Source organism: Nerophis lumbriciformis, linkage group LG19 (assembly GCF_033978685.3).
Source record: "Nerophis lumbriciformis linkage group LG19, RoL_Nlum_v2.1, whole genome shotgun sequence".
NCBI classification, from domain to species: Eukaryota; Metazoa; Chordata; class Actinopteri; order Syngnathiformes; family Syngnathidae; genus Nerophis; species Nerophis lumbriciformis.
In genome coordinates, this window is record NC_084566.2 from 18,225,426 (window position 1) to 18,248,074 (window position 22,649).

The window sequence follows — 22,649 nt, forward strand, 5'->3', positions numbered from 1 at the left end:
TGGCCTAAAAATATCGAGACATTAATAAAAGGCCATATCGCCCAGCCCTAGCACACATACAGATGTACTAATTTTCTCCATGACCACAAAGTTATTGAGTTCATTTTAATTCATCGCACAATGGATTGACGTTATTGGCTAAGTCCTACGATTGTATTACAATGTTTAATGCCTCTGGACATTGTATTTAATGTTTTATAATGCCATTTAAGGCCTTAATTTTAGCAAAATCCATTTAATAACTTTTAATGCTTTATAATGCCCCGCGGAAACCCTGGTTGGGTGCAACCTGGATTGAAAGCGGGGAAACTTTGCACTGTAGTCTGAAACTCCTGTGATCAATACATGATTTAGACTACCGTATTTTCCGCACTATAAGGCGCACCTTCAATGAATGGCCTATTTTAAAACTTTGTTCATTTATAAGGCGCACCGCATTATAAGGCGCATGGAATAGACGCTACAGTAGAGGCTGGGGTTACGTTATGCATCCATTAGATGGAGCTGCGCTAAAGGGAATGTCAACAAAACAGTCAGATAGTTCAGTCAAACTTTATTAATAGATTACAAACCAGCGTTCTGACAACTCCGTTCACTCCCAAAATGAATAAACAGCTGTTTTATTATTTTCCCCGAGGTAAAGTCAGTGACGTGGTATTTCGTTTATCTTTTAACAACAGCAAGGTATAACATGTAGTGCAACATTTATATCACAAAGTGGAGGGGAACTTTTCCTCCATTCAATAAACACGCAAAAAACAGTCTGATACTGTTACGGTAAATCAAACGTTAGAGCAATCACAATATAGTAACACTCAAAATAGTGCATAGCAATAACAATATATCAATAATTCAACGTTGCTCAAACGTTAATGTCACACAACACAACACACAAAATAAACATGTAAAGCTCACTTTATGAAGTTATTCCTCATCCACGAATCCCTCGAATTCTTCTTCTTTAGTGTCCGAATTAAACAGTTGGGCGAATACGGCATCTATTCCCATGTTCTACTGCGTGACTGATCGCCTTGAGTTTAAACTCTGCGTCGTAAGCGTGTCTCTTAAGAGGAGTCATTTAGGGGTCTTTACATAATCACACAAATGGAAATGAAACGGCACGCCTCGCGCAGTCATATATCCCAGCATGCACCGCGCGCTTCTTCTTCTTCTACGGTAAGCAGCCGCCGACTTCATTTTCCCCCGTAGAAGACGCGCTTAGTAGAAGAAGGTCTCGTAGTTGCGAGACCTGTTGTGGCTCAATATTGGTACACATATAAGGCGCACCGGATTATAAGGCGCACTGTCAGCTTTTGAGAAAATTGGCGGTTTTTAGGTGCGCCTTATAGTGCGGAAAATACGGCATATTATTTTGCAACTGTACAGAATTGCTTGAGGAAATGTGTGCCGTAATCAAAGCAAAAGAGAATACAAACAAAATATTTTTGTTTGGCCCTTTTTGGCCTGACAGTGTATTACCGGTACTCAAAAAGCCTGAAACAGCTGAGACTGCAACAACAGGGTGCCTGTTGCCGTGTAGATCACATTCTTTTGTTCTCTTTCCCGCTGACACAAACCTCTGTAAAGGCATCCAGAAGGTCTCCAATGGCTTCCTTTTTGTTGATTTCCTTCATGTTCCTCCTTTTCTTTGGCACAAATGTAGCAGCTTCAAGAAGGGAACACAGTGTTGTCATCATGACACAAGGTTTGAGGCAATCATACACAATACTGTATATTTATAGCTCTTAGTCAAACCTACCTTGCATAGTACATTCCTCTGTAGGACCACTTACAGAGGCAGGAGGTACATCTTCACTTTTTGCAGCCTTCCCCTCATCCTTGTTTTTATTCTCCACCACCACCACCACGTCTTCCTCCTTCTCCTCTACTGGCAGTGGAGTTTTAGCCACAGGTGTGGATTCCTGAGATTTAAAAACGTCTGGTTTGTCGCAGAGTTTAGTGTCTGAGAACGCCATATCGTCACAAAGTTCCTCAACATCCTGTGGAAGGCCATTAGAGAGTGGAGGCTCTGCTGGTTCCGCTGGTGTGGATTCGGGTTTAGGTTCTAGTTCAGATATAGAAGCAGCAATCTGGGTCAGTAGAGCAGCAGGCTCCTGCGCCAAGACTGGAGGCTGAGATGCTTCAGTTGTGATCTTGGTTGGCATTTCCTCTGCTACAGTATCAACAGGAGCTACTAATGCGTCTGCTATTTCTTCTGCTGGGACTTGAGCAGCAGGCTCTAACATAGCACACTCTGTCTGCTCTTCCTTTTCTTCCACTCCCTTTACTTCCTGGACTTTTTGCTTCTCTGGTGGCTTTTCATATGGCGCAGGAGTAACCTGCGGTTCCTCCTCTTGTGCGGTTGAAGGTGAGGGACAGACGGGAGCATCTACTGTGTCACCAGCGTTAGTGTTGACTTGATCAACATCCACAGCAGAGGTGGATGTGTCAGCTGGAAGGAGGAAAGTTTGAGAGTTTTCTTGCTCTTCCACCAGTTGGGTTGGCGCCTCAGAAGTTAGGTTTGGGGCTGTAGATAGTGTGTCTGATTGCATGGCGGGGACATTCTGGCTATCCACATCCTGTTTGGCCTTAAACACAGGCTCAGGGGTTGCAGCGGTAGGAGGAGTAGTTTCAACACAGGGCATATGCTCTGTGTTATCATCTAGAAAAAAAGTAAAAAGAACAACGGAAATTAATGAAAACACCCATCTTGTATTACTTGTAGTCTAGAACTAAGAAAATGCACTTACCTCGTCGTGTAACTGTTGTAACAGGCGGAAGGACTTCACCATTAGTCTGTGCTGGTCCATCTGTGTTGGTCTACAATCACACATTTGGTTAGCTTTGAGGTACTCAAAAGACAACAAAGATAATTTTGTTAGTCAAGATCCAGAGAAAGTCCATGTGCTTATATCGATCGTTTCGATTCAGCCATATTTATCTGGGGAAAAAAAGTTATCACTAATCCACATGGCTAAAAAGCTATGGTTTGGTTATTACCTGTGAGGGAGCTGGTGTTGAGGTGGACCTCCCACCTGACATGATCTCTTCCGTGATATCCTGTCCTCCCCGGGTGGGATCCTTTATTGTGATCTGAAAGGTGCAAGTATTAGTTATGTTTCTATCAACTTACCGAACAGTAAGTAAATCGAGCTATATAAACTACAATAGTAACATAACTTTTGTTTAAGTAAAAGGGAAGGTTACATTATGGAAAGACAATACACTTTGTTTCTCTATTCATTCAGTTAGTGACCTCAGACAAGAGGTGCAGCGCCCTTTTGTTGTGACACACTACCGGTTTACGTTCCCTCTTTGGTGGGCCTTGGGGTTGTGCTGGCGGTTGCTGCGGAGGGGGGGCTTGTTGCTGTTGCTGGGCAGGGTTGATCATGACCGGTGCAGGCTGGACAGATGTGGAGTACTGTGGCTGAGCAGAGTAGTATGCTGCTGCTGCTGCAAACACATAAAAGAGAATGATTAAACAACATAACATCCTTTTTTTTGTATAACACCGAGAAAAAGTTGTCATTAACCTTTTTTCACAGAAAACCACAAAGCTATAATCATATTCCAAATTCCTGTAGCACCAAAACATCATAACTCCATGATCTTGTTCAGTCAATACATCAATGACACGAGCCACTGATATGTGAGACATGTAGATTATACCACCAAAAATTTTAATGTCAGTCACAAGATGCAGTTTAATACGCCAGATGATTTGTGTTGTACATGCTATACCCTGCCAGTACTGCATAGTTGGACTGAATGTGGGTTTACTGGCAGGAAATGATGAGGTTATTTAGTCTAAAAGCAAAAGTGTGACATCAGTTATGACACAGGCCTTGTGAACAATAACATATCGCTAGTGTCTGCCCTTCAGTCTGCAATGCAGCTCAAATTAAACATTTTGATTATACAATATTTACTCATGCGGTGACTTGACCTTTACATGTGCAAATGCTTGCGGAAGAACGCACCTGCCAAAACAGTGCAGCAGTGCACACTGGCGAAAGTTCTATGGTGGGATTTATCTCCGTAGTGGTAAGCCACTCATGAGGTATGTTTGTGTAGGGCTTGGCGATTATGGGTAAAATCAAATTCACTATTAATTGAAGCTTGCGTCTTAATTTTGGTTAATGTACAACTAGGGCTGGATAATTCATCAAATTTGAATTTCGATGTGGGCTTCTCACAATTATGAAAATAAAATAATGTTTGAGTTTTTCCTCCATGACGCTTCTGTGTAACAGACTGAATGCGACAGTGTCACGCGGCTGCTGCTTCTTCTGTTGCTGCTGCTGTCTACCCGTTAAAGAGAAATGATCGATTTTATGCACATATACACACACGTGTATATACACACACACACATACGTGTATACACACACGTGTATATATACACCCCCACACACGTGTATATACACATGTATATACACAGTGTACAACCCCCGTTTCCATATGAGTTGGGAAATTGTGCTAGATGTAAATATAAACGGAATACAATGATTTGCAAATCATTTTCAACCCATATTCAGTTGAATATGCTACAAACACAACATATTTGATGTTCAAACTGATAAACTATTTTTTTTTTGCAAATAATCATTAACTTTAGAATTTGATGCCAGCAACACGTGACAAAGAAGTTGGGAAAAGTGGCAATAAATACTGATAAAGTTGAGGAATGCTCATCAAACACTTATTTGGAACATCCCATAGGTGTGCAGGCTAATTGGGAACAGGTGGGTGCCATGATTGGGTATAAAAACAGCTTCCCAAAAAATGCTCAGTCTTTCACAAGAAAGGATGGGGCGAGGTAAACCCCTTTGTCCACAACTGCGTGAGCAAATAGTCAAACAGTTTAAGAACAACGTTTCTCAAAGTGCAATTGCAACAAATGTAGGGATTTCAACATCTACGGTCCATAATATCATCAAAAGGTTCAGAGAATCTGGAGAAATCACTCCACGTAAGCGGCATGGCCGGAAACCAACATTGAATGACCGTGACCTTCGATCCCTCAGACGGCACTGTATCAAAAACCGACATCAATCTCTAAAGGATATCACCACATGGGCTCAGGAACACTTCAGAAAACCACTGTCACTAAATACAGTTCGTCGCTACATCTGTAAGTGCAAGTTAAAGCTCTACTATGCAAAGCGAAAGCCATTTATCAACAACATCCAGAAACGCCGCCGGCTTCTCTGGGCCCCAGATCATCTAAGATGGACTCATGCAAAGTGGAAAAGTGTTCTGTGGTCTGACGAGTCCACATTTCAAATTGTTTTTGGAAAAATTCGACATCGTGTCATCCGGACCAAAGGGGAAGCGAACCATCCAGACTGTTATTGACGCACAGTTCAAAAGCCAGCATCTGCGATGGTATGGGGGTGCAGTAGTGCCCAAGGCATTGGTAACTTACACATCTGTGAAGGCACCATTAATGCTGAAAGGTACATACAGGTTTTGGAACAACATATGCTGCCATCTAAGTGCCGTCTTTTTCATGGACGCCCCTGCTTATTTCAGCAAGACAATGCCAAGCCACATTCAGCACGTGTTACAACAGCGTGGCTTCGTAAAAAAAAAAAGAGTGCGGGTACTTTCCTGGCCCGCCTGCAGTCCAAACCTGTCTCCCATTGAAAATGTGTGGCGCATTATGAAGCGTAAAATACGACAGTCGGAAACCCCGGACTGTTGAACGACTGAAGCTCTACATAAAACAAGAATGGGAAAGAATTCCACTTTCAAAGCTTCAACAATTAGTTTCCTCAGTTCCCAATCATTTATTGAGTGTTGTTAAAAGAAAAGGTGATGTAACACAGTGGTGAACATGTCCTTTCCCAACTACTTTGACACGTGTTGCAGCCATGAAATCCTAAGTTAATTATTATTTGCAAAAAAAAAATTAAGTTTATGAGTTTGAACATCAAATATCTTGTCTTTGTAGTGCATTCAATTGAATATGGGTTGAAAAAGATTTGCAAATCATTGTATTCCGTTTATATTTACATCTAACACAGTTTCCCAACTCATATGGAAACAGGGTTTGTATATACGGTACATTATATATTGTGGCCAAACAGCTCAATTTTTGTTTCATCTGACCACAGAACTTTCCTCCAGATGGTCTTATATTTGTCCATGTGATGTCAGATGAAACAAAAATGTTGCTGTTTGGCCACAATACCCAGCAATATATTTGGAGGAGAAAAGGTGAGGCCTTTAATCCCAGGAACACCATTCCTACTGTCAAGCATGGTGGTGGTAGTATTATGCTTTGGGCCTGTTTTGCTGACAATGGGACTGGTGCTTTACAGAGAGTAAATGGGACAATGAAAAAGGAGGATTACCTCCAAATTCTTCAAGACAACATAAAATCATCAGCCCGGAGGTTGGGTCTTAGGCACAGTTGGGTGTTCCAACAGGACAATGACCCCAAACACATGTCAAAAGTGGTAAAGGAATGGCTAAATCAGGCTAGAATTAAGGTTTTAGAATGGCCTTCCCAAAGACCTGACTTAAACGTGTGGACAATGCTGAAGAAACAAGTCCATGTCAGAAAACCAACAAATTTAGCTGAACTGCACCAATTTTGTCAAGAGGAGTGGTCAAAAATTCGACCAGAATCTTGTGGATGGCTACCAAAAGCGCCTTATTGCAGTGAAACTTGCCAAGGGATATGTAACCAAATATTAACATGGCTGTATGTATACTTTTGACCCAGCAGATTTGGTCACATTTTCAGTAGACCCATAATAAATTCATAAAAGAACCAAACTTCATGAATGTTTTTTGTGACCAACAAGTACCGTATTTTCCGCACTATAAGGCGCACCTAAAAACCACACATTTTCTCAAAAGCTGACAGTGCGCCTTATAACCCGGTGCGCTTTATATATGGATAAATATTAAGATTCATTTTCATAAAGTTTCGGTCTCGCAACTTTGGTAAACAGCCGCCATCTTTTTCCCCCGTAGAAGAAGCGCGCGGTGCATGCTGGGATATGTGACGTTTCATTTCCATTTGTGTGTTTATGTAAAGACCCCAAAATGGCTCCTATTAAGTGTGTTGTCTGTCTAATTATAAATAATGCAGACGAGGCGTGTTAACTGAGTTCTCAACGTTTACTCACAGCGTGCTCATAACCACATTCTAACTCCCAGCATACAACGCTTCTCAGGGCTACCGCGCATGCTCGTCACTATCGTTGCATGCTGGGTAGTGTAGTTGTTATATTTGCTAGCTCATAACATCACATTAAGAGACACGCTTACGCGCTTAATTCAATACTCGCCGTCATTCCGGGTGGATTGACAAAAGACCTCCAGCCGCTAGATATTGGTGTCAACAGGGCATTCGAAGCTAGACTGCTAACTGCGTGGGAACAGTGGATGACAGAAGGCGAACACACGTGACGTTCACCAAGACAGGGAGGCAGGGAGACAGCGCCAGACGACATTTTGGATCCCACATTCGCCCAACTTTTCAATTCGGACAACGAAGGAGAATAATTCGAGGGATTTATGAATGAAGAATAACTTCAGAAAGTGAGCGTTATGTTTATTTTGTGTGTTGTGACATTAACGTTCGAGCAACATTATGTTGCTATTGCTCTGCACTATTTTGAATTTTACTATGTTTGTGATTGCACATTTGCGTACATTTTGGGAGTGAACAGAGTTGTTAGAACGCTGGTTTTTAATATATTATTAAAGTTTGACTGACCTATCTGACTGTTTTTTTTGACATTCCTTTAGCGCAGTTAGATGCGGCTTACAACACCGGGCGGCTTATAGGTGGACAAAGTTTTGAAATATGCCGTTCATTGAAGGCGCGGCTTTTAACCCAGGGCGCCTTATGGTGCGGAAAATACGGTATGTGCTCCAATCACTCTATCACAAAAAAATGTCTATATACACACACACACGTATGTGTATATATACATGTATACATGACGTTGGCGATCACTCGAAACAAGTATGATTGTCCTCCTGTTGGTGGGACTGCCTTCAGGAGAACGCCTGTGCGTGGAATCTTTTAAAGTGGGGAGACTGGTGCACAGACAGCCACCACACTGTCCTTGGCAAAGAGGAGGCCAGGGTCCAATGGCATGGAGACCAAGACAATTGGGGGCCCATCTTTGCTGCAGCCTTCCACCGCCTTTGTGACCGTTGTGGAGCTTCTATGCAACCATCATCCGCCCACTCCACCGTTGAGGTCTTTGAATACATGTATTCAATGTACCGTATTTTCCGCACCATAAGGCGCCCTGGGTTAAAAGCCGCGCCTTCAATGAACGGCATATTTCAAAACTTTGTCCACCTATAAGCCGCCCGGTGTTGTAAGCCGCATCTAACTGCGCTAAAGGAATGTCAAAAAAAACAGTCAGATAGGTCAGTCAAACTTTAATAATATATTAAAAACCAGCGTTCTAACAACTCTGTTCACTCCCAAAATGTACGCAAATGTGCAATCACAAACATAGTAAAATTCAAAATAGTGCAGAGCAATAGCAACATAATGTTGCTCGAACGTTAATGTCACAACACACAAAATAAACATAACGCTCACTTTCTGAAGTTATTCTTCATTCATAAATCCCTCGAATTATTCTCCTTCGTTGTCCGAATTGAAAAGTTGGGCGAATGTGGTATCCAAAATGTCGTCTGGCGCTGTCTCCCTGCCTCCCTGTCTTGGTGAACGTCACGTGTGTTCGCCTTCTGTCATCCACTGTTCCCACGCAGTTAGCAGTCTAGCTTCGAATGCCCTGTTGACACCAATATCTAGCGGCTGGAGGTCTTTTGTCAATCCACCCGGAATGACGGCGAGTATTGAATTAAGCGCGTAAGCGTGTCTCTTAATGTGATGTTATGAGCTAGCAAATATAACAACTACACTACCCAGCATGCAACGATAGTGACGAGCATGCGCGGTAGCCCTGAGAAGCGTTGTTGTATGCTGGGAGTTAGAATGTGGTTATGAGCACGCTGTGAGTAAACGTTGAGAACTCAGTTAACACGCCTCGTCTGCATTATTTATAATTAGACAGACAACACACTTAATAGGAGCCATTTTGGGGTCTTTACATAAACACACAAATGGAAATGAAACGTCACATATCCCAGCATGCACCGCGCGCCTCTTCTACGGGGAAAAAAGATGGCGGCTGTTTACCGAAGTTGCGAGACCGAAACTTTATGAAAATGAATCTTAATATTTATCCATATATAAAGCGCACCGGGTAATAAGGCGCACTGTCAGCTTTTGAGAAAATTTGTGGTTTTTAGGTGCGCCTTATAGTGCGGAAAATACGGTATGTATACCGTATTTTTCGAATTATAAGTCTCAGTTTTTTCAATGTTTGGCCATGGGTGCCGGAGCAGACTTATGTGTGAAATTGTTAACACATTACCGTAAAATATTAATATTATTTATCTCACTCGCGTATGAGACGAAGCAAATGGCAGCAATCGTCACTCAAACGTCAACCAATAAGAATTCGGCGGGGGAGGGTCATGGCAGAAGTGCATTGTGGGTCATGGTATGCTAACGCTATATGCTATACGCTACTGCCGTAGCTATTAAAATGGATCACATCAACATTGGTGGTAACTTATAAAAACTGAGAAGGGCTGAACTAAAATGGCACCGAAAAAGAAATCATATACTGCAGATTACAAGCTGGACGTAGTGAAATATGCAGCAGAGAACGGCGATCGAGCAGCAGAAAGAAAGGACATACCAGAGGCGACACCGGGGAGGAAGATTTCATCGGATTTAGCGATCGGGAGTGACAGATTGTTTGGTAAACGTGTAGCATGTTCTATATCAGGGGTCACCAACCTTTTTGAAACCAAGAGCTACTTCTTGGGTAATGATTAATGCAAAGGGCTACCAGTTTGATACACACTTAAATAAATTGCCAGAAATAGCTAATTTGCTTAATTTACCTTTAACTCTATGTTATATTAATAATTAATGATATTTATCTTTGTGGAAACACTGATCATCTTAATGATTTCTCACAATAAATATATATAAAAACAGATAAATATCAATATGCAACACTTTATTTTTATATTTTCTCTAAGTGCACATTTTTCAAATTGAACATTTTCAAATGATCACTTCTAAGACAGTCTTGTGAAATCACAATATCCCATTTCAACTAGCTAGCCACTGACATTTTTTTAACAAATCATGAATTACTTTGCACCATGTTTGTACAAATAATAACTCATGTAAAATACAAAAGTCAACCCTCAAATTTTTAAATAAATCATGGCACACTTTGAACTGGATACCAAATCTGTTATCTGTTTCTAGGTCAGTTAGTGAAGACCAAGTCTTTAAAATATTTTCTTGGATTTTCAAATTCTATTTGAGTTTTGTCTCTCTTAGAATTAAAAATGTCGAGCAAAGCGAGACCAGCTTGCTAGTAAATAAATAATTTTTTAAAAATAGAGGCAGCTCACTGGTAAGTGCTGCTATTTGAGCTATTTTTAGAACAGGCCAGCGGGCTACTCATCTGGTCCTTACGGGCTACCTGGTGCCCGCGGGCACCGCGTTGGTGACCCCTGTTCTATATATTATAGTTATTTGAATGACTCTTACCATAATATGTTACGTTAACATACCAGGCACGTTCTCAGTTGGTTATTTGTGCGCCATATGGCGTACACTTATTCAGCCTGTTGTTCACTATTTTTTATTTATTTTAAATTGCCTTTCAAATGTCTATTCTTGGTGTTGGATTATATCAAATAGATTTCTCCCCAAAATGCGACTTAACTCCAGTGCGATATATATATGTTTTTTTCCTTCTTTGCGACGTATACTCCGGAGCGACTTATAGCCCGAAAAATACGATACATTGAATTCAATGTATATATACACACATGTATAAATACACACACACATCTGTGTATACATGCGTATATACACACACACACAGGTGTGTGTATATACACTTGTATACACACGCGTGTGTGTATATACACTTGTATATATACACGCGTATACATGTGTATATATACACACCTGTGCGTGCATACATGTATATTTGTGTGTACACACACACGTGTGTATACACATTTGTATGTATGCAAGTGTATACACACACGTGTGTACGTGTATATCTGCATACAATTGCAAGAAAAAGTATGTGAACCATTTGGGATTACTTAGATTTCTGCATAAATTAATGATAAAATCTCGTCTGCAATTCACCAAAATCACAACAATAGACAAACACAGTCTGCTTAAACTAGTACCGCACAACAAATATAGGTTTTTATCTTTTTATTGAACACAACATGTAAACAATCACAGTGCAGGGTGGAAAAAGTATGTGAACCCTTGAATTTAATAACTGGTGGACCCTCCTTCGGCAGCAATAACCTCAACCAAACGTTTCCTGTAGTTGCAGATGAGATTTGCACAACGGTCAGGAGGAATTCTGGACCATTCTTCACAAAACTGTTTTGAGTGCAGCAATATTCTTGGTATGTCTGGTGTGAATTGCTCTCTTGAGGTCAAGCCACAGCATCTCAATCGGGCTGAGGTCAGGACTCTGACTGGGCCACCCCAGAAGGCGTATTTTCCTCTGTTGATTTACTTCTATGCATGGGGTTGCTGTCCTATTTCCTTACCCATCCTCTGTTGAGCTTCAGTTGGCGGACATACGGTCTTAATTTTTCCTGCGAAATGTCTTGATAAACTTGAGAATTCCTTTTTTCATCGATGAAAGCAATCCGTAAGCGGAAGAAGATGGATGGATGGATGGAAAGCAATCCGTCCAGGCCCTGAAGCAGCAAAGCAGCCCAAAACCATGATGCCACTTCCACCATATTTCACAGTTGGGATGAGGTTTTGATGTTGGTGTGCTGTGCCTTTTTTCCTCCACACAAAGCATTGTGTGTTCCTTCCAAACAACTCAATTTTGGTTTCATCTGTCCACAGAATATTTTGCCAGTAGTGCTGTGGAACATCCAGGTGCTCTTTTGCAAACTTCAAACGTGCAGCAATGTTCTTTTGGACAGCAGTGTGGTATTCTCACATGAACTCCATTCTTGTTCAATGTTTTACATATTGTAGATTAGTCAACAATAACGTCAGTATGTGCCAGAGTTTTCTGTAAGGCTTTAGCTGACACTCTAGGATTCTTCTTCACCTCAATGAGCTGTGCGCTCAGTCATCTTTACAGGTGGACCACGCCTAGGGGGAGTAGCAACAGTGCTGAACTTTCTCCATTTGTAGACAGTCTGTCTTACCGTGGACACATGGACATCAAGGCTTTTAAAGATACTTTTGTAACCCTTTCAAGCTTTATGCAAGTTAACAATTCTTGATCGTAGATCTTCTGTGAGCTCTTTTGTGCAAGGCATGATTCACATCAGGCAATGCTTCTTGAGAACAGCACACTTATCACGTGTAATGTTTGTAGGGCAGGGCAGCTTTAACCAACACATGATCTTGTCACATTGATTAGACTCCATGTTGTCTGAGTCCTGGCTCTAATCAGCTCTTGGAGAAGTCATTAGCCTAGGGGTTCACATACTTTTTCCACCCTGTACTCTGAATGTTTACGTGTGTATATTAGGGATGTCCCGATCCGATATTTGGATCGGATCGGCTGCCGATATTTGCCAAAAATTGCGTATCGGCAAGGCATGGGAAAATGCCGATCCAGATACAGTTTAAAAAAAAACTCCGGTCCGTGTTTTCCAACGCACCGATTTAAATAATACATTCCACTTTTCTGCTGCTCCGTAATTTCCGTTCCGCATTTTCCAGCACACCTTCAACACATCCACACGTCTGTGGATTCTCACGCAGTTGCTTTTAGCTGCTGGCATTACACGACAGGCTCTTCTCACTCTTTCCTGTGTCTCCCTCTCAGACAGCAAGCGCACCTTCTTACACACGTCACATACTGTCACGACATACGTCACATACTGTCACGTCATACGTCACATACGTATACGTCCTCCCCGAGCAGAGAGGTAGCAGCAAGGCTAACGTTAGCTGTGATGCTAGCGCAGCCGTGCGAGCAACGCTCCCTCTAAGGTGCTCGCCTGTGCAATTGCGCACTGTTTAATCGTCCTCTGCGCATAGCAAATATATGCCACGCACAAAATCAAATAAAAAAATAAGCGCATAACAATTTTCGACACACGGACACGACAGAGAAAACAGTTTTCGTCATCATTGTTCACATATTGTGACGTCTGTCGAGACGCTGAAGAATGTTATAATGTAGACATGCAAGCCTTGAAAGAAAAATTTGAAAATCAAGACTACATTTCCTGCAAATGGGTGCATTTCTACCCTATATTTTAACTTTAGATTTATTCTCATATCAAACTCTTTTGGCTGTCTTTTTGACACTTACATCCGGCCTCCCCCTCCACACCCTGGATTATAAATAATGTAAATAATTCAATGTGATTATCTTGTGTGATGACTGTATTATGATGATAGTATATATCTGTATCATGAATCAATTTAAGTGGACCCCGACTTAAACAAGTTGAAAAACGTATTCGGGTGTTACCATTTAGTGGTCAATTGTATGGAATATGTACTTCACTGTGCAACCTACTAATAAAAGTCTCAATCAATCAATCAAAACACATAGAATCATCATACTGCTGTGATTATATGCATCAAGTGTTCATTCAAGGCTAAGGCAAAATATCGAGATATATATTGTGTATCGCAATATGGCCTTAAAATATCGCAATATTAAAAAAAGGCCATATCGCCCAGCCCTAGTTCAATGATGCCATTTCTGTTTGTCATGTATAATTTTGTCTATTTTGTGTTTATCCTTGAATAAACAGGTCAGTTTCTTGTTACCAACCATTGTGTATTATTCAAACTCCCCTAATTCAGCTGGCTAGTTGTTATCAAGAGTACTAAAACCTTTTTCAACATGATTCTGACAACTAAGTAGGCTAAATAACTTTAAACTTTAATACATGCTCGGATGGGCCAGTATCGGTATCGGATCGGAAATGCAAAAACTATATCGATATCGGATCGGAAGTGCAAAAACCTGGATCGGGACATCCCTAGTGTATATATACGCACACGTGTAAATATATGTGCACGCACGCACGTGTATACAGTCGCGATCAAAAGTTTACATACACTTGTAAAGAACATATGTGTACATGTCATGGCTGTCTTGAGTTTCCAATAATTTCTACATCTCTTTTTTTTTTTTGATAGAGTGAATGGAGCACATACTTGTCGGTCACAGAAATATTCATGAAGTTTGGTTCTTTTATGAATTTATTATGGGTCTATTGAAAATGTGCCCTAATCTGCTGGGTCAAAAGTATACATACAGCAATGTCAATATTTGGTTACATGACCCTTGGCAAGTTTCACTGCAATAAGGCGCTTTTGGTAGCCATCTGGTCGAATTTTTAACCACTCCTCTTGATAAATTTGGTGCAGTTCAGTTAAATTTGTTGGTTTTCTGACATGGACTTGTTTCTTCAGCATTGTCCACACGTTTAAGTCAGGACTTTGGGAAGGCCATTCTAAAACCTTAATTCTAGCCTGATTTAGCCATTCCTTTACCACTTTTGACGTGTGTTTGGGGTCATTGTCCTGTTGGAACACCCAACTGCGCCCAAGACCCAACCTCCGGACTGATAATTTTAGGTTGTCCTGAAGAATTTGGAGGTAATCCTCCTTTTTCATTGTCCCATTTACTCTCTGTAAAGCACCAGTTCCATTGGCAGCAAAACAGGCCCAGAGCATATTCCTACCACCACCATGATTGACGGTAGGTATGGTGTTCCTGGGATTAAAGGCTTTACCTTTTCTCCTTCAAACATAATGCAGGGTATTGTGGCCAAACAGCTCAAGTTTTGTTTCATCTGACATCACATTGACAAAGATAAGACCTTCTGGAGGAAAGTTCTGTGGTCTTCTTCCACCATGACATTATGTTCTTTACAAGTGTATGTAAACTTTTGATCGCGACTGTATATGCATACACACACACACGTATGTATATATGTATACACACACATGCACGCGCATGTGTATATATGTATACACGCGTGTGTGTGTATACGCGCGCGCGTCCACAGTTTTCAAAAACTATTTGAAATGTGGACTCGTCAGACCCACAAAACACTTTTACACTTTGCATTAGTCCATCTTAGATGAGCTCGGGCCCAGCGAAGTTGGCGGCATTTCTAGGTGTTGTTGATAAATGGCTTTCGCTTTGCATAGTAGACTTTTAACTTGCACTTAAAGATGTAGTGACAAACTGTAGTTACTGACAGTGGTTTTCTGAAGTGTTCCTGAGCCCATGTGGTGATATCCTTTACACAATGATGTCGGTTTTTGATGCAGTACCGCCTGAGGGATCGAAGGTCACTGTCATTCAATGTTGGTTTTCAGCCTTGTTGCTTACGTGCAGGGCTTTCTCCAGATTCTCTTAACCTTTTGATTATATTACATAGATAGTGACATCCCTAAATTTCTTGTACCGTATTTTCCGCACTATTAGCCGCACCTAAAAACCACAAATTTACTCAAAAGCTGACAGTGCGGCTTTTAACCCGGTGCGCTTTATATATGGATTAATATTACGATTCATTTTCATAAAGTTTCGATCTCGCAACTTCGGTAAACAGCCGCCATCTTTTTTCCCGGTAGAACAGGAAGCGCTTCTTCTTCTACGCAAGCAACCGCCAAGGTAAGCACCCGCCCCCATAGAACAGGAAGCGCTTCTTCTTCTACTGTAAGCAACCACCCGCCCGCGTAGAAGAAAAAGCGCGCGAATATCACCGTACGTTTCATTTCCTTTGTGTGTTTACATCTGTAAAGACCACAAAATGGCTCCTACTAAGCGTCAGGGATCCGGTTCATGAAAAGACGCAATCTCTCCATCCGCACACGGATTACCGGTACTATTTCACAGCAACTGATATTCCTGTGAACCGCACTGGATACAACGGGAGCACGTACGGTGAATATTCGCACCACAGGGAATGAGAAGTCATCCTTCACTGTGGTTCTAGCTTGCCATGCTAATGGCCAGAAACTTCCACCCATGGTGATATTCAAAAGGAAGACCTTGCCAAAAGAGACCTTTCCAGCCGGCGTCATCATAAAAGCTAACTCGAAGGGATGGATGAAGAAAAGATGAGCGAGTGGTTAAGGTAAGTTTAAGTTTACGCGAAGAGGCCGGTGGCTTTTTTCACGCAGCTCTGTCCATGTTGATATACGTATGTTTGTGATTGCACATTTGCGTACATTTTGGGAGTGAACAGAGTTGTTAGAACGCTGGTTTTTAATATATTATTAAAGTTTGACTGACCTATCTGACTGTTTTTTTGACATTCCTTTAGCGCAGTTAGATGCGGCTTACAACACCGGGCGGCTTATAGGTGGACAAAGTTTTGAAATATGCCGTTCATTGAAGGCGCGGCTTTTAACCCAGGGCGCCTTATGGTGCGGAAAATACGGTAATAGCTGGTTGAGAAATGTTGTTCTTCAACAATTTGCTCAGGCATTTGTTGACAAAATGGTGACCCTCACCCCATCCTTGTTTGTGATTGACTGAGCATTTCATGGAAGCTGCTTTTATACCCAATCATGGCACCCAACTGTTCCCAATTAGCCTGTTCACCTGTGGGATGTTTCAAATAAGTGTTTGATGAGCATTCCTCAGCTTTATCAGTCTCTTTTGACACTAGTGCCAGCTGAAACATGTTGCAGGCATCAAATTCCAAATGAGCTAATATTTGCAAAAAATGAAGTTTTCCAGTTCAAACGTTAGGTATCTTGTCTTTGCTGTCTATTCAATTGGATATGGGTTGAAAAGGATTTGCAAATCATTGAATTCTGTTTTTATTAACGATTTACACAACATGCCAACTTCACTGGTTTTGGGTTTTGTACAGTACAGGCCAAAAGTTTGGAGACATCTTCTCATTCAAGCCGTTATCTTTATTTTCATGACTATTTACATTGTATATTGTCACTGAAGGCATCAAAACTATGAATGAACACAAGTGGAGTTATGTACTTTAAAAAAAAAAAAGGTGAATTAACTGAAAACATGTTTTATATTCTAGTTTCTTCACAATAGCCACCCTTTGCTCTGATTACTGCTTTGTACACTCTTGGCATTTTCTCGATGTGCTTCAAGAGGTAGTCACCTGAAATGGTTTTCACTTCACAGGTGTGCTTGAAGCTCATCGAGAGAATGCCAAGAATGTGCATAGCAGTAATCAGAACAAAGAGTGGCTAGTATTGATGCCTTCAGTGACAATCTACAATGTAAATAGTCATGAAAATAAAGAAAACGCATTGAATGAGAAGGTGTGTTCAAACTTTTGGCCTGTACTGCAGTGTTGGCGTTAACGCACTTTTAGTATCTTTTTACGTATTGAAATCAGAAAGTACGCGTATTTTCGGAAGTCTGCGCGTATTTTTTTTTTGCGCCCGGTTTGCTTGTTTGTTTTTTAATCGATGAAATGCTGGAGGCATTTCGTGCCACTGTATTAAATGACATTGAAACTAACTTGCTAAATTTTAAGTTTGTTGGCATTATTTGCCATGATAGTGTTGTGGCGGTTTTTAAACGACTGAAACTACATACAGGTGAGAATAATCAATTCAATTTGTCATATGCATGTATGCCCTGGCACATCAATATCATCATTTCATGACCGAACCAAAAAACTTTTTACACTTTTATACTGAAATAAATACACCTACAACTTATTAAATGAAAATATACAATATATATATATATATATATATATATGTATATATACATATACATATATATATATATATATATATATACACACCAGTGTTTCCCACACATTCATTTATTTGTGGCGGCCCGCCACGAAAGAATTACGTCCGCCACAAATTGATTTTTCGGCTTTTGACTCGGTCGACCGCTCATAAAAGCAATGGGACTGTCTGTGAATGTTGCTTGTAGTTACACCTCAGGTGCAGTAGGTGGCGGTAGCCTACTATGCACTATGCAATAGCACTTAATTCACCTGGCGGGCCAGAAGAAGAAGAAGAAGAGGGACGGATGGACGGACGGAATCAAAATACTCGCCGGCTACTTTTCATAATGATGGCGCTTCCTACGTTTCTACCTCAAACGTCCAAAAGCTGCTGAAAGCCTTGATCCAGGATGCCATGGGGAAAAAAACTTAAATGGTGCCTTTTGGCGACAGTTAGCAGCTTGGTGGCTCATAGCCGGCGAGCTAACGCTTGCTAGCGTGGTAGCATTGCTTAATTTTTACAGGTGTTATAGGTAGATAGTAGTGATGGGTCCGGCAACACCGATGCATCGGCGCATGCGTCGAGCTCATAGAGCGAAACCCTGTGTCGGTGCGCGTACCGCTTTTAGAAAGTCACGTGACCGATCATGGCTGTTTTGGTCACGTGACCGATACGCGAACTGTGTCGCACTGACGCCTCCTCTGTGCCCTGTGAGCGGCTCTTTTCTACAGCCGGAGAAATAATAACTAAGAAGAGAAAGCGTCTAAAATTGAATACGTTGGAAAAACTGTTTTTTTTAAAAATAAAAATGTGTAAAAATAAATAAATAATAATTTCCAGGTCCACAAGCATCCTCATTCACAACACGTTCTCTTAGATTTCCATGTTATGATACATGTTCACATTATTTATTGACTGTATCTAAAAAAGACAAAAAATATATTTTTATTTAAATGAAGTTATGAAATAATCCTAAATGAAATACAATGACTTGGTTTATATTATTGTATATACTAGGCAGTGTTTCCCACACATTCATTTATTTGTGGCGGCCCGCCACGAAAGAATTACGTCCGCCACAAATGGATTTTTCGGCTTTTGACTCGCTCGACCGCTCATAAAAGCAATGGGACTGTCTGTGAATGTTGCTTGTAGTTACACCTCTGGTGCAGTAGGTGGCGTTAGCCTACTATGCTACGCCAATAGCGCTTAATTCACCTGGTGGGCCAGAAGAAGAAGAAGAAGAGGGACGGACGAAATCAAAATACTCGCCGGCTACTTTTCATAATGATGGCGCTTCCTACGTTTCTACCTCAAACGTCCAAAAGCTGCTGAAAGCCTTGATCCAGGATGCCATGGGGGAAAAAAACTTAAATGGTGCCTTTTGGCGATAGTTAGCAGCTTGGTGGCTCATAGCCGGCTAGCTAACGCTTGCTAGCGTGGTAGCATTGCTTCATTTTTACAGGTGTTATAGGTAGATAGTAGTGATGGGTCCGGCAACACCGATGCATCATAGAGCGAAACCCTGTGTCGGTGCGCGTACCGCTTTTAGAAAGTCACGTGACCGATCATGAGCTGTTTTGGTCACGTGACCAATACGCGAACTGTGTCGCACTGACGCCTCCTCTGTGCCCTGTGAGCGTGTCTTTTCTACAGCCGGAGAAATAATAACTAAGAAGAGAAAGCGTCTAAAATTGAATACGTTGGAAAAACTGTTTTTTTTTAAAAATAAATATGTGTAAAAATAAATAAATAATTTCCAGGTCCACAAGCATCCTCATTCACAACACGTTCTCTTAGATTTCCATGTTATGATACATGTTCACATTATTTATTGACTGTATCTAAAAAAGACAAAAAATATATTTTTATTTAAATGAAGTTATGAAATAATCCTAAATGAAATACAATGACTTGGTTTATATTATTGTATATACTAGGTCAGTGGTTCTCAACCTTTTTTCAGCAATGTACCCCCTGTGATTTTTTTTTTAAATTCAAGTACCCCCTAATCAGAGCAAAGCATTTTTGGTTGAAAAAAAAAGATAAAGAAGTAAAATACAGCACTATGTCATCAGTTTCTGATTTACTAAATTGTATAACAGTGCAAAATATTGCTCATTTGTAGTGGTCTTTCTTGAACTATTTGGAAAAAAAGATATAAAAATAACTAAAAACTTGTTGAAAAATAAACAAGTGATTCAATTATAAATAAAGATTTCTACACATAGAAGTAATCATCAACTTAAAGTGCCCTCTTTGGGGATTGTATTAGAGATCCATCTGGATTCATGAACTTAATTCTAAACATTTCTTCACAAAAAAAAAAATCTTTAACATCAATATTTGTGGAACATGTCCACAAAAAATCTAGCTGTCAACACTGAATATTGCATTGTTACATTTCTTTTCACAGTTTTTTTTGACAGACATTTTAGTGACAAACCTGAGCTTGTGCTTCACTGAGTTTATGAACTTACATTCATATTTTGTTGAAGTATTATTCAATAAATATATTTATAAAGGATTTTTGAATTGTTGCTATTTTTAGAATATTTTTTAAAAATCTCACGTACCCCTTGGCATACCTTCAAGTACCCCCAGGGGTTCACGAACCCCCATTTGAGAACCACTGTACTAGGTCATAAAATCAGTGTCAGTTGAGTCGGTCCATAGGTTGCCTGTAGGGATTTTTAATGTCCAGCAGATGTCAGTATTTAGTGACACAGTATCGACACAGTATCAATACAGTTTTGCAATGTCTCGAAACGCTTCATGACGCCTCATCAACCCATCACTAGTAGATAGGTTATAGCTGCATCGCTCGCGGCTCGTCATATATTTAACGTTAATCCGTGATTTCACCGAGCGTTTCACTGACGGTGAGCAGCCTGACGCTGCTTCATTAACACCGCCGCTGTTTGACTCGTGGCCCGGGGCAGACGCTCGTAGTAACAGTCACGTGTTACAATACCGACGAGCTAACGTGTCCAGGTTATAACCATGTTGTCAATAAACACACATGGACTGAAGCTAAATTGTCTACTGTCCACTGCAGCATGTGAATGCAATGAAAATAATAAAATCTGAGCCAACCAGCTGTTAAAATGTTGTCCAGGTTAATGTTTTGGCCATTAAAGACTATTCATTTCAAGATTTCAACTGTGATTGGGCTTTAAACAGGTGGCTGACCTGTTCAGATGAGTGTAACTGCTACTGGTCAAATAATGTGAAATAGCATTTAATTTTACATGTATGCAATGCCATTTAAATGCAATTATAGATAATAATAATAATAATAATAATAATAATAATAAATACTGGGTAGTGTTGTAAATAGTCAACGGGAAGGATTCTATTAAGATATAAGCCATGAGCACTACACAGCCAGAAAAAAACCTAGGCAGGACAAGTACAAATATTGGGGCAAGTAGATTTGAGAAATCAGGCAAGTAGAAAAAAACCTTAACGTTGAACCCTGCATGTGTTGAGCTGCTGCCGCTTAAGATTAGACGGCACTGTACATAGAGCGCTTCTGCTCGTTAGTAATAAATTCTAATGTTGGATGTTCACTCCTTCACACAGATGAGTATAGAAAAATATTTTCAACGGCCGAAAAGGGCTCGACTTGGAGAGGAGGTAGGCCTACAGTTCGGACCACAGGTGCGACCTGTTCAGCAGCAGCAGCAGGAGGAGGAGGAGGAGGTTGACTGACTGTGGCAGGACACCTCTGCCTCTGTTTCACTTCATGTTGCTGGTAAATAATATGGTTGTAGTAGTAGGCTAAAGTTAAATTATTTAGTATTCACTAATTAAAGGGGCAGAGCTTTAAGAGACATTTTAGCTTTTATATTTTTTGTAAGAACCACAATTAATAAATATATTTCAGTGAATCACTAATTGTTCAAATCTGTATATAAATATGTACATAAAATGTTGTAATTATATTCCAACTCCGCGTTCTTCTTGGTCATCTCCGCTGTAATGATTATTTGCAAAAAAAAAAAAGTTTCTCAGTTCTAACATTAAATATATCTTGTCTTTGCAGTGTATTCAATTGAATATAAGTTGAAAAGGATTTGCAAATCATTGTATTCTGTTTTTATTTACGGTTTGCACAACGTGCCAACTTCACTGGTTTTGGGTTTTGTACATACATACATTGATACAGTACAGGCCAAAAGTTTGGACACACCTTCTCATTCAATGTGTTTTCTTTATTTTCATGGCTATATACATTGTAGATTGTCACTGAAGGCATCAAAACTATGAATGAACACATGTGGAGTTATGTACTTAACAAAAAAAGGTGAAATAATTAAAAACATGTTTTATATTCTAGTTTCTTCAAAATAGCCACCCTTTGCTCTGATTACTGCTTTGCACACTCTTGGCATTCTCTCAATGAGCTTCAAGAGGTAGTCACCCAAAATGGTTTTCACTTCACAGGTGTGCTTTAACACACAATGCTAGAGGCGTCTATTCAGGTTTGCAATGGGATGTAGATTTTGTTAGTTGTATGTTTCAATAAGTGATTTCTTTTTCAATCAAAAATGCTGGGCTGTTCTGCCATTAGCTACAAACCAACATGATAACTAGCATTCTAATTCAATACGAGTGCGGTGTACTGAATTGTGTCGATATTAACCCCGACCACACTGTACATCATGTCGGAAACAAACCTAAAGCCACATATACTTAGTGGCACCACATTTTTTTACCATTCACCCAGTCACTTTTAAAGTTAAGGCCACTATTTGAGGATTTATGGTATGAATAAACACTTGCCTGATTAATAATTTACACACACAATGCTTTGTGAACTGTGGCAGCGCACATGCAGGTCATTAAAAGTGAAA

The 22,649-nt window shown here is 40.4% G+C and overlaps 1 protein-coding gene across 9 annotated transcripts in view; it reads right to left on the minus strand.

Annotated features, from left to right (window-relative positions):
* Positions 1–22,649, minus strand: part of eif4g1a (eukaryotic translation initiation factor 4 gamma, 1a) — a 66,264-nt gene that overhangs the window by 34,398 nt on the left and 9,217 nt on the right. For 6 of the 9 annotated variants that reach the window (XM_061979441.2, XM_061979442.2, XM_061979447.2 and 3 more), the window contains 5 exons: positions 3,257–3,453; positions 3,001–3,093; positions 2,751–2,820; positions 1,760–2,662; positions 1,578–1,666 (listed from right to left, as the gene is read on the minus strand). In XM_061979441.2, the coding sequence (XP_061835425.2) occupies positions 1,578–1,666; positions 1,760–2,662; positions 2,751–2,820; positions 3,001–3,093; positions 3,257–3,453 (1,352 nt within the window). The remainder of the gene's footprint in view (positions 1–1,577; positions 1,667–1,759; positions 2,663–2,750; positions 2,821–3,000; positions 3,094–3,256; positions 3,454–22,649) is intronic. The other 3 variants (XM_061979446.2, XM_072915192.1, XM_061979443.2) reach the window with 2 other exon arrangements.